This window comes from Dipteris shenzhenensis, chromosome 4 (genome assembly GCF_047967505.1).
Source record: "Dipteris shenzhenensis isolate YYH24624 ecotype China chromosome 4, Dip_SZ_1.0, whole genome shotgun sequence".
NCBI classification, from domain to species: domain Eukaryota; kingdom Viridiplantae; phylum Streptophyta; class Polypodiopsida; order Gleicheniales; family Dipteridaceae; genus Dipteris; species Dipteris shenzhenensis.
In genome coordinates, this window is record NC_141599.1 from 40295926 (window position 1) to 40312429 (window position 16504).

A 16504-nucleotide genomic window follows, 5' to 3' on the forward strand; every position below is an offset into this window, starting at 1 on the left:
CCTCTGATATGAAATTATCAGTAGCCCCTGGATCAAATAAAATCAGCGCTTGCTGGTCTCTAACTTTGCCCCATGATAGCAGCAATTCTCGTTCTTCTGGGTTCAAAGCATGACCCAGTATATCAGGAATACCCCCCGCCATTGGCTTTTGCGGTCCTCGTGGCTTCTCTGCCTCTTTTCCCTTCGATGATGAAGGCTTTTCTGGGCACTGGGCAGCCACATGCCCCTCTTTACCGCACCTGAAGCATTTCCCATCTCTACGGAATTCTGCTATCTGTTCAGGGGTAAAAGTAGATTTGCCTTTATAGGTCTTTGAGAACTGAGTACCCCTCGGCTTCTGAGACTGAAACCCTTTCTTTTCAGCCTTAGGGGACTCTTTCTTTTCTGATTTTTGAAAATCAGATTTCTTTTTATCAGCACGTCCTGCATGCAAGGATGGCACTGTAGATGGATCTTGTAGCGGCACAAGACTCACTACTGAGGCCGAATGCATAAGATCTTGAATATTCTTTGCCCCCAAAGCATTCACTACTGCCTGAATTCTTGGAGTGAGACCTGCTCTGTACTTCCTCATCTGGGTACCTTTGGAGATCTTTTTGAACGGTGCAACCTGCAAATAAGCATCCCAGAACTTTTGGTTGTACCCATCCACTGTATCTCCTGCATCCATGTGCAAGCTGTCCTAGTCTTGAAGAACATGGTCTCTGAACTGTTTAGGCATGAACTGCTGGTAGAAGGCTTTCTTGAAGCCCTTCCACTTTCTTGGGGCTGACCCATCTGTAGTCAGTGCACTCCACCATGCACTAGCCGTTGCTGTTAAGTGTAAGCTGACCATTCTTAATTTGGAGGATTCTGAAAATTTCTCTGTACCAAATGCAGCATCAAACTGTCTGATAAACTGCAATGCTTTGTCTGTATGACCATACTGTCCATTGTAGGTCATAAACTTGACAGATTTTCCTCCCTCTTTAAATTCCTTGGTCGCTTTGGAAGACTTTCTCTTCCCAGACTTCTCGTGTTTCCTTCTTTTCCTGGATGATTTATCTGATAAGGAAGAAGAAGACACAGAAGTCGAACTCGAGGTAGACGGTGATGGACTAGGAGATCGGTGACGATGCCTCGATCTCTTTTTACTATGGGACCGTCTCCTATGAGATCTACGAGATCTCTCTCTCTCAGACTGTACACGGGAGTGTGCCTCTGGCATTGGCACGTCATATACTGGATCAGGCATAGCCTCTGCTGGAAACAAATGCTGAGCCCTGGGATCCCTTTTAAGATTTTCCAGCTCTTGTATACGAGTGCGTACCATTTGTTCAAATTCTTGTTGAGTTTGTGGCACATTCCTCTGTCTTGGATGCACATCCCTATCTTGAGAATCCCACTGGATAGGTGATTGATCCATATTCTGAGATCTGCAGATTTCTCACACAGTGCGGGTAACTGATGCACACTACCTTTGCTTTTCCAACAGAAAAGGTACCTCAACAAGAGGTGTTTTGCATTCACAATCTATGCCAGTACTGGCTGTCAGTTCAAGGCATGTACCCACACAGTTGCCAAAGCATCATCAACTATGTTGCCCTGTTTTGGCTGCTACAGATGGCTTCAAAAGGCATCTGTTTTTCCCTCTTTTTACTGCTCAAAGGCATGCATTCTCCTTTTTCTGCAAATCTCTGTTTTCTCTGCTTTTCTCTGGTTTTCTGCTACTTTTCTGACAGTAAAAACCTGACAGGCAGGAGAAAATTGATAGCCAAAACTGTCTCTGCAACTGTCTCTTTTTTTTTTTTTTTTTTTTTTTTGTGAAAACAGTAACCAGATGGAATGACTGTTAGTTAGTCTAACCAGACTAACTGGTTCTGGTTACACCAACCAAACTGATCTGGTTAGGCCAGATTAACTGGACCAGAGTTGAACTGACTGGACACTGGTTCAACTAACCAGAGTTAACTGACTGCAGTTGACTTAACCAGGGTTTCACTAACCACAGGTCAACCAACCAGGGTTTAACTGTACCAGGGTTAACTTAACCACTGGTCTGCCAGGCTGGCTGCCACGTCAGCATCTTGCAAGACCTCTGCCACGTGTCCTGCACCACATGTCCTGCGCCACGTCAGCTCTGAGCTGGAGGCCACGTGTACTGCCACGTCATCACCTTGCATATGCTGCCACGTCAGCACCCTCGCGTGTCTGCCACGTGTCTGCCTAGGTGGCACCCTGGCCACATCAGCACAGCCAAAGGTTTCAAATCTTGGCTATGCAGGAGTGATCGCGCGTCGCGCCTGCATCCTGATGGCTTTTACAGCACCTACGCCCGTGCAGGGAATTCGACGAAAGAACACCTTCACCCTGTCGCTCCCGTCTGTCCGACTGGCTTTTTTATTAATGATTTTAATATAGGCATTCCGTCGGTCGTCCGTAAGCGTACAAGTATTGTGCGGCGATCTTCTATGAGCATCTTTGGAAGGCAATACAAATTGCATATGAATTCTTTCATATTCCCGAAAGAACACGACATCTCTTGCTTCTTGCCTAACTAAGCATCGATGACGACTTTCCCGCCATATGCTCTCCGTCAGGCGTATCCTTACTTCGTCGCGTTGCAGATTCCAAGCCTCCCAACTAGCTCCTCTCCTTTGCTAGAATCGTCACAGCCTTAAGAGGCTGTGAGCCTACGCTCTGATACCAATACAACCGGAACTGGATTTAAACTGTGAAGCCAAGCTCTAAAACTGAATTTAAAACTGTCCACAGCTCTCCCTTCTCCAAAACTCTCTCTCTCTCTGGACAAACACTAGGGCCCAGGACAAATTGTCGGGCTGGACCCCCCCGAAGGTCTTTATTACTTTTAGAAAAACTGTTACAAAAGTTCAGCTTCAAGCTGTCTCGTAAGTCTCTCCCTCTCATACGTGAAAAGAAATCCTTCTTTACAAGGGCTTCAAACCCCATTCAAATTGGCAACATGCCACTTGTCTACAATCTAGACTAACTCTTATTACAAGCCACATAGGGCCATTCTGGAGTCTTCCAGGCTCTCGGTCACACGAACCGCTTCCTAGGTGCTTGTCAGGCTCCCATTTCGCTTAGGAAAAATAATCCTTCCAGTACCTGCAACAATTAATTAAAGCGCACCACCATGGTACCCATTAATTGTTAGCGCTTTGCATGCAAAATAACACACTGTGGACTAATCCTAGTCACGGTGGGCGTCCCCACTGAACACATGTGCACATCTAAACAAATATATATATAAATAAATATATATATATATATTTTCTCTGGTTGACCGAGGTCAACACTCTTGATTATAATTAAAGAGCTTCGACCAAAGGTCGAGGCGCTTTAATTATAGCCAAGTCTCTCCAACCGGAGTTGGCACATCTTGGTTAACCGGGGTTAACCCTCTTGGCGCATGCCAAGTCTTGTTGACCAAAGTCAACATTCTCTGACCGTAGTCAGGTTTACTTGACTGGAGTCAAGTATCTTTGACCGTAGTCAATCCTTTGACCATTAAAATAACTCTTTGACCGTAATTAACACATATAACATTCTTTAATTAAGATCAAATAAATGGTCAACTGTACTTTGACTTAGGATATTTACATTGTGGTGACACTGGCCGACCAGCTGGCAGGCCCACCGACCAGCTGGCCGACCAGCTAGGTCTGGCCTATAAGAGGCCTTTGCCCTCACTCTTCCTACTACTCTTCCTGGACAGGACACGACCTGCAGCTGATCCTCATCTCCTCCATCTTTTGCTGCAGGCCTGCCTGCTCCATCTACCTCTCCTCTGCTGTCTCCCTCTCCTGCCTCTCCTTCCTGCCTCCTGGCTGCTCCATCCTCTCCTCCAGATCTGTCACAACTTCTGCTCCTCTGCTCAGATCTGCTCCTCTTCTCCAGATCAGATCCTTCTACTCCAGATCTGTCCCATCCTGCTCCAGATCTGTCCCCTTCTGCTCCTCTTCTCCAGATCAGATCCTTCTACTCCAGATCTGTCCCATCCTGCTCCAGATCTGTCTCCTTCTGCTCCTCTTCTCCAGATCAGCTCCTTCTGCTCCAGATCTGTCCCATCCTACTCCAGATCTGTCCCCTTCTGCTCCTCTGCTATAGATCAGCTCCTTCTGCCCCAGATCAGCTCCTTTTCTTCATCATATTGCTATTCCAGATAGCCTGAAGGTTCCTTCCTCAGAGCATGCTGGTTTCAGCCATCTCCAAGGGCAGCTTCAGCTCCCATCATCCTCGTCATCATTGAGCTACACAGAGGACTGCGTGACGCTCCCTCTGCTGCTATCTTTTCTACTGTCTCTCTACAGATTCACCTCAGCCACGGTCCTTCAGACACGATGGCTTGAGGTTCTTGTATTCAGTTTTTCATATTATCGACAGGCACTATGTTTTCTGAGTTCCGTTCTTCAGTTGTATTTGAGTATTGTCTATTTTCTGATCGCTCCACTGCAAACCCTATGGTTTCTCTATCGTTTCTCTATATGGTATCAGAGCCATGGTGATGAGAGCCATGGTGATCAGAGCCATGGTGATCTAAAGACCCCAGATCTCAGGTGATCTAAAGATCCTGCTTCTTCATGGAGGCCATAGGTACAGGGAGCATCACTCCTATGAACATATCAGTTTCCTCTTCATTCCGCTGCGCACTAAGGGAGAGACCTCCATCTTCTACTCCCATCCCTCCCTCCCTTTCAGAACTCCATCTTCTACTGCCATCCCTCCCTTCCTTTCTTACCTCCATCTTCTACTACCATCCCTCCCTCCTTTTCTAGGTTTCTGGCTTGACACTCCCCATTCCTTCGAAAGAGGGGGTCATGACACTTCACCTCTACCTCCATCGGCATCGACTTCCAGGATCTACAAGTTCTCCCTAGGAGGGACCCTTTCTGTTCACATGTGTCTAGATGACTGTTGTTTCGAATATTCTACCTGCATGGAGGCGGGAATAGACTCCTCTCTCCCGAGGTCCAAGATCGGACACACACTGGCTCACTGTTCAGCTCCGATCTCTTTGGATTATCAGTACTGCTACGACAAATTTGTTCCTTCCCTTTGCACTTTCCTCCACCTTTTCGGCGGTGAGAGGGGGTGGCTTATTCTCTCAAGCTTCACAGTGTTCTTATTTCTATCTGGTATCATACGTGTAACTACGACACTTGAGGAAGTGAACAATTCCCTTGCAAGGGCACTCCTCTTGTGATCTTCTATTGGGTATTTCACAGGAATAGCCAGCACCACCATCGACATACCTACACGAAGCTCCAAGCACACAATGTTTGCCCCTCAAAATTGGCAATTGAGAGGGGGTATTAAGCAACTAAGCAATTCCCACTTTACGGGGCAATCAAATGGCTTACAGGCCAGCCAAAAGGCCAGCTCTCTCAGCCAAACAAATGGCCTGCAAGTCCAGCTGGTCTGGCCGACCAGATCTGGCCGACCAGTTGGCCGACCAGCTGGCAGGCCCACCGACCAACTAGCAGGCCCAACCGACCAGCTGGCCGACCAGCTGGCAGGCCCACCGACCAGCTGGCCGACCAGCTAGGTCTGGCCTATAAGAGGCCTTTGCCCTCACTCTTCCTACTACTCTTCCTGGACAGGACAGGACCTGCAGCTGATCCTCATCTCCTCCATCTTTTGCTGCAGGCCCGCCTGCTCCATCTACCTCTCCTCTGCTGTCTCCCTCTCCTGCCTCTCCTTCCTGCCTCCTGGCTGCTCCATCCTCTCCTCCAGATCTGTCACAACTTCTGCTCCTCTGCTCAGATCTGCTCCTCTTCTCCAGATCAGATCCATCCTGCTCCAGATCTGTCCCATCCTGCTCCAGATCTGTCCCCTTCTGCTCCTCTTCTCCAGATCAGATCCTTCTACTCCAGATCTGTCCCATCCTGCTCCAGATCTGTCTCCTTCTGCTCCTCTTCTCCAGATCAGCTCCTTCTGCTCCAGATCTTGCTCCAGATCTGTCCCATCCTACTCCAGATCTGTCCCCTTCTGCTCCTCTGCTATAGATCAGCTCCTTCTGCCCCAGATCAGCTCCTTTTCTTCATCATATTGCTATTCCAGATAGCCTGAAGGTTCCTTCCTCAGAGCATGCTGGTTTCAGCCATCTCCAAGGGCAGCTTCAGCTCCCATCATCCTCGTCATCATTGAGCTACACAGAGGACTGCGTGACGCTCCCTCTGCTGCTATCTTTTCTACTGTCTCTCTACAGATTCACCTCAGCCACGGTCCTTCAGACACGATGGCTTGAGGTTCTTGTATTCAGTTTTTCATATTACCGACAGGCACTATGTTTTCTGAGTTCCGTTCTTCAGTTGTATTTGAGTATTGTCTATTTTCTGATCGCTCCACTGCAAACCCTATGGTTTCTCTATCGTTTCTCTATAGATCCAACCAGAGGTGGAAGAATTAGAAGAAATTCTTGTACCCAAGCAGATTCTAGCACATAAGGAAAGGAAGGTAAAAGGTAAAGTTACTCGATGCTACTTGGTGAAATTTTGGAATTATTCATCATTGCATGCGAAGTGGTTGAGGAACTGGATACTCCTCAGGTGTTGCAGATTTACCTAGAGGCTTTCCAATTGGAGCAACTTTAGTTGACACTCATTCTGGAGCATTGCCTAAAGGGGAGGTTAGCACCTCCACTCCCTCTATACAGACACGCTCGAGTACCTAGAGGTTGCTTGGTGTTGCAATATGTCTCGCCCAAGGTACTTGCTGCTGCTCACAGTATTTCTACCGCGGGGCTTTGGTGTATTAGTCACTTGGTTATGATGCATTTGATGTGCAATGCTATATGTATTTGTTATCCATGGCTCTACAAATATGTATACATTGTTGGTTGATCTGTTGGCGGCATGGCTGGCTATCCTTTCAGATTTGGTTCGTCTATTGGTTGGCTATCCTTTCGGACTTGGTTGATCTATTGGCGGCATTGTTGGCTATCCTTTCAGATTTGGCTTTTATTTGGCTTTTTCTTTTTCTGTTGTTTTTGTTTGCAGGCAATCGTGGACATTTGCCTTCTTTCAAGAGGGGGGTTGTCACGAGGACGTGAATTTATGGAAATTTTGATTTGCAACTCCAGTAATTTGCAAGTGACTTGGGCCTCTAGGGCATGAAAGTCTGGCCACGAATGCGGGACTTGGGGAATTAAAATTCCTAAGCGGACCCTTGGAAATTGTGAATGTGCAAGCCAATTACTAGGCAATTAATTCCTAGGACCAGTGTGTGCAACAAAGGGGCAAAAGAGTGGTGCAATCAAAATTTACTATTTTTAGCACAGGACTCCACAAAAACGGCAGAGGACACCTGTTTAGCATGCCAGAAAGAGAGAGAAAGTGAATCACAATTTTGCCAAGAGAGTGTCTGGAGCAGGGCGACTTGTTTCTCACTGGGTTTTTGGTCTTATGCTGCTGTTGGTGACCTCCAAGAGGCAGGGCCACGTGTTTGGAGGCTATTGCTGCTGCCGGAAGCTGAGCAAGAAGTGAAGCAAGTTCTCTTCAGGCTGGTTTTGTTATTTTCTGGGCTCCAGGAGGGCTGTGAACTTTTCTACAGGCTGATTTCACTTATTTCCGGGCTCTAGGAGGAGGCGACCCATCTTGCTGCTTCCTGAGTTGCAAACAGGCACCAGAAAGTGGGGCAAACTGTTCTTTTGGCTGATTTCTATCAGTTGCTGCTGATTTCAAGGCCTTTTCCAGGTGGGGCAACCTGTTTGGAGCTGAATTTGGACTGCGCCAGGGCTGAATCACCTATTCTTTGCTGGATTCAGGGTTTTCCAATTCAAACAACCTGATTCCTGTGGATTCTGGGTAGAGGAAGGCTAGTTTTTGCCTGCTTTTACCAAGGTCATTGAAGATATGACTTCCTATTAAGCATACTATGGTAAGAAACCGACTATTTCACATTTAAGGATTTTTCATGCTAATGCCTTTGTACATGTGCGTAAGGACAAAAGGACAATGTTGGATTCCAGGAGCATGAAGCGTATCTTCATCGGGTATAGTGAAGAATCCAAGGCATACCACCTCTTCGATCAAGTGAAGCAATAGATACTCATCAGCAGGGACGTGGTCTTTGAGGAGATGGAGCCCCAACCAAAAGAGGAGATCTAGGAAGTTCATTGTATCCCAACCCAAGTTAACCATTAAAGATAGCAAGAAGACTAAAGAGTCCGAGGAGACAGAGGCAGAATGGATGAACCAAAGCCACCTCCAAAAACAACTTCCTCTGAAAAGAAGTTACGAACGTGGTATCTAAGAACCTTGCAAGACTCTCACATCACGAACATCCCCGAGGCTAGTTCTTCAGTTTAGAGGTCTCAGCGCAGTATGTCTACTCCCTCCGCAAACTTCGCCATGGTGGCTCAAATCAATGAGCCTAGACCCTTTGCTCATGCAGTAGCCTACGAAAGTAGAAGACTGAAAAATCTGAGCTTCATTATGACATTTATGAGAAGGAAATCTTGACAGTAATACATGTCTTAAAGATTTGGAAACATTATTTGTTAGGAAGAGACCTTGTTAAGACTGATCATCAAAGCCACAATACTTTTTGAAGCAACCTCTCTTGAGATATGAGATGATCTCTTTTCCTACAGTCTTTTCATTTTCAAATCCAACAGACTCCTCGAAAAGAAAATGTTGTGGCTGATGCACTTACTCATGGGCCGAGAATTCAGTATATCTTTGAGTTGACAACTCTTAAGGATATGTATGCAGAAAATACTGATTTCCTTCAAGTATGGGCACACTTGATGACCGGAGGTACTCACCATGCTTACTACTAATGATGGATACTTGTACCTGCAAGCGAAACTATGTATTACAAAAGAACTCCGACCAAAGGTTCTAGAGGAAGACCATAATACACACTATGTGTAATCTCACTCCAATTAGACTTATAGAAACAGCATCACCGAAATGTTTCTTTCTTGCTGGCTGAGCAAACTATTGCTTAGAAAATCACACACACTCTCTCTCTCTCACGAAGCACTAGGGCCCAAGACAACTTGTTGGGCTGGACCCCCCCAAAGGATTTTATTCATTCAGTAAAACTGAGTACAAAGGACAGCGTTCAGCTGCTACTCCAAAAATTCATACGTGAAATCAAAACAGCTCTCGGGATCATTCATTTGGCAACATGCCACTTGTCAAAATAACTTGCTAAACTTTAGTTACATGCCTCAAAGGGCAAAACTCTAGGGTCTTTGTAGCCCTCGGTCAGATGGACACCTACTGACTGCCGACTGGACTCCTTAGTGCTTGGGTAGTCAACCCCTCTTAGAACCTACAACCATTAATTAAATGCACATCGCCATGGCACCCATTAATTGTTAGCGCTTTTGCATCTAGACTAATCCTAGTCTCTGTGGGCGTCCCCCACAAGCAAACATGTGCACATAAAATATCTAACTCTGCGGTTGACCAAAGCCAACCCTTCTAGCCATAATTAAGGACTTTGACCAAAGGTCAAGGCGCCTTAATTACTGCTAGAACTCTCCGACCAGAGTCGGTAATGATCTAGGTTGACCGAAGTCATCCTGCTTTGGCCGAAGCCAAGTCTTGTTGACTGAAGTCAACTCTCTCTGACTGGAGTCAGAGGTTCTTTGGTTAAACGCAATTAACCCTCTTGGCATAAGCCAAGTCTTCCTAACCGTGGTTAAGTACACTCAACCAGGGTTAAGTATCTTTGACCAATAAAAGATAGCTTTTTAAACATAACTAAGTAAACGAGAGACTCTTTAATTACAATCAAATAAATGGTCAATTGAAAATTTGACTTTGGAGTATTTACAAGTTGGTGACTCTATGCTAGTCATAGAGGCCTTGTGGCTACATTTACAGCCCTAGATAGACTCTTCTATTAGCCAAACATGAAGAAAGACACTAATGCCTACATTTCAGCATGTATATCATGTCAAAAGGAAAAGTATGATAAACGAAAACACAAAGGGCTATTACAATCTTTACCTAGTCCAGAAAGACCATGGGAACATATGGACTTCATTACTAGAATTCCCAAGACTAATCAAGGACATGACATGATTTGAATCTTAGTGGATAGATTTCTTAAACAAGTTCATTTCATTCCATGTCGGAAACAACTAAAGGCTCCTAAAGCTACACACCTATTCATTACGTATATCTTGAGACATCATGGGATGCTTAAATCTATATTGATAGGGATTCTATATTCACTAGCAATTTCTAGCAAGCATTGTTTGAAAACCTTGGAATCATTCTAAGTTTTTCTTCAGTATTTCATCCTCAAACTGATGGCCAAAGTGAAAGTACTCATACCACCCTATTGCATCTGCTCAAAATCCGTAAACCATGTGGGAAAAGTATCTCCCCATAGTTGATTTTGCTTACAGTACTACTGTACACTCTTCTACAGGAAAGACTCCTTTTCAAGGATCATCTAAGGTAGATCCATACCAGTTCCATTAATGCAAACCAAGGATAAGATCTTTGCCGCTGATCTATTCGTAGAGGATTATGAATCCACTTATGCAACAGTCCGCACAACCTTCCAAAAGACTTAGGGGTCAAGGAAGGACAATGGGTTTTACTAATGTTTGGAAAAACCAGGCTGACGACCAAGATAGGACAAAGAAGATCTATTTGAAACTCTTTTTCAAGTAGTATGGCCCTTTTAAAGTAATAGAGGTTATAAATCACATTTCAGTTCGGCTGGATCTACCATCATATTGGAAGATACACGTCTTCCATGTCAATATCAAACCTTATGTTGGGGATATTCCTCATGATCCAGTGGAGGATAATGAGGTACAAGTTATAGAACAGTTCATCCTTCACAACTTCAGCACAGGAGAGGAGATGAGGAAAAGTTACAAAAAGTATTTTCGGAAGTTCAAGGGATTTCCATCCGCAGGTGTTAAATGAATTGAAAAATCAATGTTCAAGAGTTCCATGACATTCTTGATGCTTATGATGAAGCACTTCAGTTGAGTTCAACTCAATGAAAGATGGAGGAACACCCCCCTCCCCTCATTTGCCCCCTCTTGCTGGTGCATACTCTCCTGCAGCCTCTCCTTCTATAGCAGCTCCTCCTCCCTCTGCAGCTCCTTTCCCACACAGTCCAGCAGCAGCCCCTCGTGCTCCTTCTGCAGCAGGTCCTTTCCTGCTCCTTCTGCAGCAGTAGCAAGCCCTTCTGCTCCTCTCTGTAACAGCAGCCCTCCTGCAGCAACTCTTTCTCCTGGAACACCTCTTCCTGTAGCTTCCCCTTCACACAATCTTGCTGGTGCAGCTACTTCTACAGCTCCTTCTCCACGCAGCCCTGCTGGTCTACAACTCCTGCAGTTCCTCTTCCCAACATCCCTGCAGCAGCCCTTTTCCATGCAGTCTTGCTCCCACTATCGATGCAGCTCTCACCCTATGTAACGCCACTCCCAGCCCACAATTATACTTCAACCATAAGGCACATCTGTAGCAAGTTGTATTGTTTCTGCATAGCTTTCGAAGTTTCATCAGAGAACTACAAGTATCCAGTTATGCTAAATCAGAATCTGTTTTTCTAAGCATTGGCTAAGTGTTACTGATGTGTGGAAGCAGTGGTAAATTGTGCAGGCATCTTCCCTCAGGATTGCAGACCCTTGGAGCCTTGACCATCCTAGCTAGCCTGTCCCTTGTCTATGTATATAGGCTTACTGCTCAGCCTTGAGACTCATTTTCATGTCTGGTACATAGCTTCGGCTTTAGTCTCGAGTTTGGAAGGTGCTGATAAATTTACTTGAACACCTTCATCTTGTATTTCTTTGTAATAAAGAGCGTAGATAGAGAGAGGGGGGTGCATCTTGGCCCCTTAATCATGTGCTCTATCTTTATGGCAATCATTAAAATCTCGAAGAATTCTTTATAATGCATATTGGTGTCCCCTTGGAGTGTATCGATTAGAGCACACTAATAGCCAGCTTCTCACTGTGCCCACATAACCCACCTTTCTTTGCGTCAACAGATGAGTCTCGTGACACCCAATGCAACTCTGGGACATAATCTTCCTCCATCATTCTGAGAGAAAGATCTTCTAGCTTTGTATATATAATTTTGCCTAGGGAACGCCTTGTATCCCCTACAAAAAACGAATGCACACTCCCCCCACTGTCAATCCACGGACTCTGTCCTGGCTCTTTCCATGGTTGTTTTTTAAATCTCATTGCCTCTACCTTTTTCTCTTCCTCGTTCATGTGGGCATCTGCATAGATGTTGGACATCAAGACATAAGATGCAGCATCCTGTTCATCCAATTGCAGTGCATGTTCAAAGGCTAATCTTCCAAGCTCCACATTACCCCACTTTCGGCAAGCACCTAACACCGTATGCCACACTGCAAGATCAGGATGCAAAGGCATCTTCTTCACCATCACTACTGCCTCATCTAATTGGCCTGCACGGCCAAAGAGATCAACCATTGCACTGTGGTGCTCAAGAATCGGATCGATGCCATAGTCTCTACTCATGGCCTTAAAGTACTTCTTGCCCTTATTCACTAAACCCATATGACTGCATACAGTAAGGACGATAGAGAATGTGACCCCATTTGGCTTCATCTCTTCTCCTTTCATTCTCTCAAGCATATGAAAAACCATTTCACTTTCTCCATGCTGGGCATATCCTGCGATCAATGCATTCCATGAGACCTCATCTCGAACTAGTAGCTTGTCAAACACTTGCTCTCCTTCTGCAAGTGAGCCACATTTGGCATACATATCCACCAAGGTGCTGCCAACAGCAAGATCCCTTTCAAGCCGCTTTCTGGCTATCTCGAAATGTGTTTCTCGGCCCTTGTCTATCGCTCCTATGGTGCCACAAGCTTTCAAGCTGCAGACATATGTGACAACATTTAGAGAGAAACCCTCCAGTTGCATCTGTTCGAGACAGTTGAGCACTTCCTCACCAAGCCCATGCTCGGCATATCTTGTGATTAGTGCATTCCACGAGACCTCATTTCGCACTCGCAGCTTGTCAAACACTTCCCGTGCTTCTGCAAGAGAGACCAACTTTGTAGCATACATATCCACCAAGGTAGTGCCAACAACAAGATCGCTTTCAAGCCCCTTTCTGGCTATCTCGGCATGCATTTCTCGGCCCTTGTCTATTGCTCCTGTGGTGCCACAAGCTTTCAAGCTGCAAACAAATGTGACAGCATTTGGAGAGAGACCCTCAAGTTGCATCTGTTGAAGGTAGTTCAGTGCTTCCTCAACAAACCCTTGCTCAGAATACCCAGCAATCAGTGCCGTCCATGAGACCTCGTCGTGGACTGGCAGCTTGTCAAACGTTTCCCATGCTTCTGCAAGCGAGCCACATTTGGCATACATATCCACCAAGATGTTGCCAACAAGGAGATCTCTTTCCAGCCCCTTTCTGGCTATCTCGGCATGCATTTCTCGGCCCTGGTTTATCGCTCCTATGCTACCACAAGCTTTCAAGCTACAAACAAATGTTACAGCATCTGGAAAGAGACCCTCCAGTTGCATCTGTTCAAGACAGGTCAGCGCTTCCTCACCAATCCCCTGCTCAGCATACCCTGCGATCAATGCAGTCCACGAGACCTCACCTCGGACTGGCAGGTTGTCAAATGCTTCCCGTGCTTCTGCAAGCAAGCCACATTTAGCATACATATCCACCAAGGTGTTGCCAACAACAATTTCTCTTTCCATTCCCTTTCTGGCTATCGTGGTGTGTATTTCTCTGCCCTTATCTATCGCTCCACTGCTGCCACAAGCTTTCAAGCTGCAAACAAATGTGACAGCATTTGGCGAAAGACCCTCCAGTTCCATCTGTTCGAGACAGTTCAGTGCTTCCTCACCAAGCCCATGCTGGGTATATCCTGCGATCAGTGAATTCCATGAGACCTCATCTCGAACTGGCAGCTTGTCAAACGCTTCCAGTGCTTCTGCAAGTGAGCCACATTTGGCATACATATCCACCAAGATGTTGCCAACAAAAAGATCTGTTTCCAGAGCCTTTCTCGCTATGTCGGCGTGTATTTGTCGTCCTCTTTCTGCATCTTTCAGCCTAGCACAAGCTTTCAGTATGGTGACGAAGGTATAGTTGTTAGGGTGTACAAAATCCTCTTGCATTTTCTCGTAGAGATCGAGGGCCTGCTTTGAATCCCCAAATTCCATATAGCCCCAGATGAGAGAACTCCAAGAATACTCATTCCGATCAACCAACTTGTTGAAAACCTGCTGAGCATCCCAGATGCTTCCAACTTGCACCAACATTGGGACGACATAGTTCCCAAGAGATTTATGATCTTCCAGCCCATTTTTACACAGATAGGCATAGAAGCGCTTGGTATACGCTAGATTTTTCTTTGTTCTGCATTTATGCAAGATGCATGTAAGGGTCTGAACTGAAGGCGGGCGTGGTGCCCGTTCCAGAGCAGCGACTGCCTCCTCTAAGCTGAGTGTTTCCCAGCCCCTCTTCTCGCACAGTTGTTGTGCATTACATGCATTGACCTTTACTCCAGCCTTGCGACACTCCACTAAGCAACAGTATTGGGCCTGACCAATGGATGCTTTGGGCTTCTTTTCTAGCATGTTTTTAACCCGACCTGGGTTGTACTGGCGGTCTATCCATAGTGGCTCCTTGGTAATCTTATGCTTGAAGTCAGGAGATCTTGGGTTTTTCTGTTGTTAACGTTCACAAGAGACTCGTCAGATTAATGTACGGATTTTACCTGTGCAAATCATTCTGTTCAGATTCGTTGAACGCTTACTTTGCTTTCTCGGTTGTCCCACCACTGCGAGGGATCAGTGAAGTACTCTTTCCATAAGCGCTCCGTCCCTGAGCTACCTGCGAACAAAAACCAATTGCCAGAGGCGGTTAGCAAAACTCTTTTTTGGCCAATCAGTAAAAGCCCTCCTTATCCTGTGTGAAGACGATGATAAAAACTGACCGTTAAAAAAATACAGAAAAGGACGGCAGCACCTGAACGCGAGCATCCCTCTACGACCGCCTCGAGGGAAGCCATTGGAGGGTGACGGCTTGATTGCTTGCGGAGAAACGCAATCCTCCTGGTTGGCAGCTCATCAGCGCGACAGAAAAACCGCGGGCCAAGCACCTGAGCGCTGGTTGGTTTCGTTGCGGTTGCGTCGAACGTATGGTTGTGCATCATACAATGGCGGGAAGAAGGGGTAATCGACTACATAGGCAGGCAGGGAGCGAAGCCCAATTGTCACGAATGCAAATGCATTTCAGTGAGGGAAAAAAATCGACCTTTGTAATGTCAAAGGCCATCTTTCTATGCTCAATATGGTCACAAAATCTGTCGCTTGAATTTCTTGGTTACTATTGGATGATTCCCACTAGTTTGGTTACTTGACTTTGGTACTCGTAACAACAGTCTAGTTCCACACCCCATGACAACCTCACCCTCGCAAAAATTCTTCGCTCGTCCAAGTATATGCTTCCGCGGTTTCCCCTTCCCCTAGACATCTCTTCTCTCAAACCAAATTGCGACAACTCATTTTGCATCCTTGCCCCCAAGGACCCGGTCTCGACCCACCAACCTGGCAGCTTCCGCAAGCCTCCTTCATTGCCAACCTTAAGCCTTTTCACAGACCTGATTTTTAACATGTCATTCATGCTTGGATAGTGACTATGCAGGCTTCTTCTCACTTGGACAGCTACATGTAAAGTGCTCTAGATGTGCAAGACTGCGGAAGGAATCTTCTAGAAAAGAAGACATTATAATCCAACGGTTGGGATTCTCTTCCAGTGGACCGTGGACCTTGACACGCTATAGAAATGCCCACATGCACATTTCTCGTATAAGAAAATGGCTAGTGGTGTCACACCATTTTCTATGCAAGAAATTGCGACTCCAAGTAGTTCTTGTGCGACAAGGGCTTGGGGGCAGCTGAAAACCATTGTTGATACCGACCTTCAATTGAATCTTTTCTTGCCAACTCATTATAAATGCCATCTTCTAAGGTTGATGGTGACTGATCAAGCTTGGAAGACTAATGGTGACAAGTAGAGAGTGTGCATTGTAATTCTGCATACAAACGTTCGATGATCAGATGGTCAAGTTTTCAGCCACCAATAGACATTAACGATATGAGATGAAGAAAGCTCTGCAACTTCAACTGATAGTTCCCTATCGACTGAGGTGAAAGCTTTCTTTGCCTCCAGCTAGCAGACCTCGTGCTAGGGAAAAACTACCTTCTAGTATATTTTGCACTCGATGAAATTGAGAAAAAACGCCTTAGATTTCTTGGTTAAGAATTTGAGTAATTTAGTCTAAATTCCAACAAATGTGTATGTGTCTTGATTTTGATTGGTTGGGAAAAAAGTTTTCCGCCAACATTAAGCAAAGCCTTCCCAACTCCCATTGCCAAGCCATCCTCTCGACCAACTCCCCTCAACTCACTCTTGCTATAACTCATATATGCTGGCCTTCCGTCAAAGGCTTGGGTTAGTGGACTTTGAATCTCCACCATCACATTTTAAGCCTTTAGTAATGGTAGTCTATACAT

At 45.7% G+C, this 16504-nt stretch overlaps 2 protein-coding genes across 3 annotated transcripts in view; one reads left to right on the plus strand and one right to left on the minus strand.

The window, feature by feature from the left end:
* Window positions 1-16504, plus strand: part of LOC147902856 (pentatricopeptide repeat-containing protein At3g02330, mitochondrial-like) — a 64990-nt gene that overhangs the window by 37465 nt on the left and 11021 nt on the right. The window lies entirely within an intron of this gene.
* On the minus strand, window positions 10862-15233 carry LOC147902858 (pentatricopeptide repeat-containing protein At2g27610-like). 2 transcript variants are annotated; one of them, XM_087373853.1, is made up of 3 exons: window positions 14955-15233; window positions 14743-14819; window positions 10862-14653 (listed from the first exon to the last, which is right to left on the minus strand). In XM_087373853.1, exons 1-3 carry the CDS (start codon window positions 15139-15141, stop codon window positions 11912-11914), a joined length of 3006 nt encoding a protein of 1001 aa, XP_087229979.1. In that variant the 5' UTR covers window positions 15142-15233; the 3' UTR covers window positions 10862-11911. The 2 variants fall into 2 exon arrangements, with proteins under 2 accessions (XP_087229979.1, XP_087229980.1); XM_087373854.1 differs by having other exon boundaries at window positions 14743-14815; window positions 14955-15094.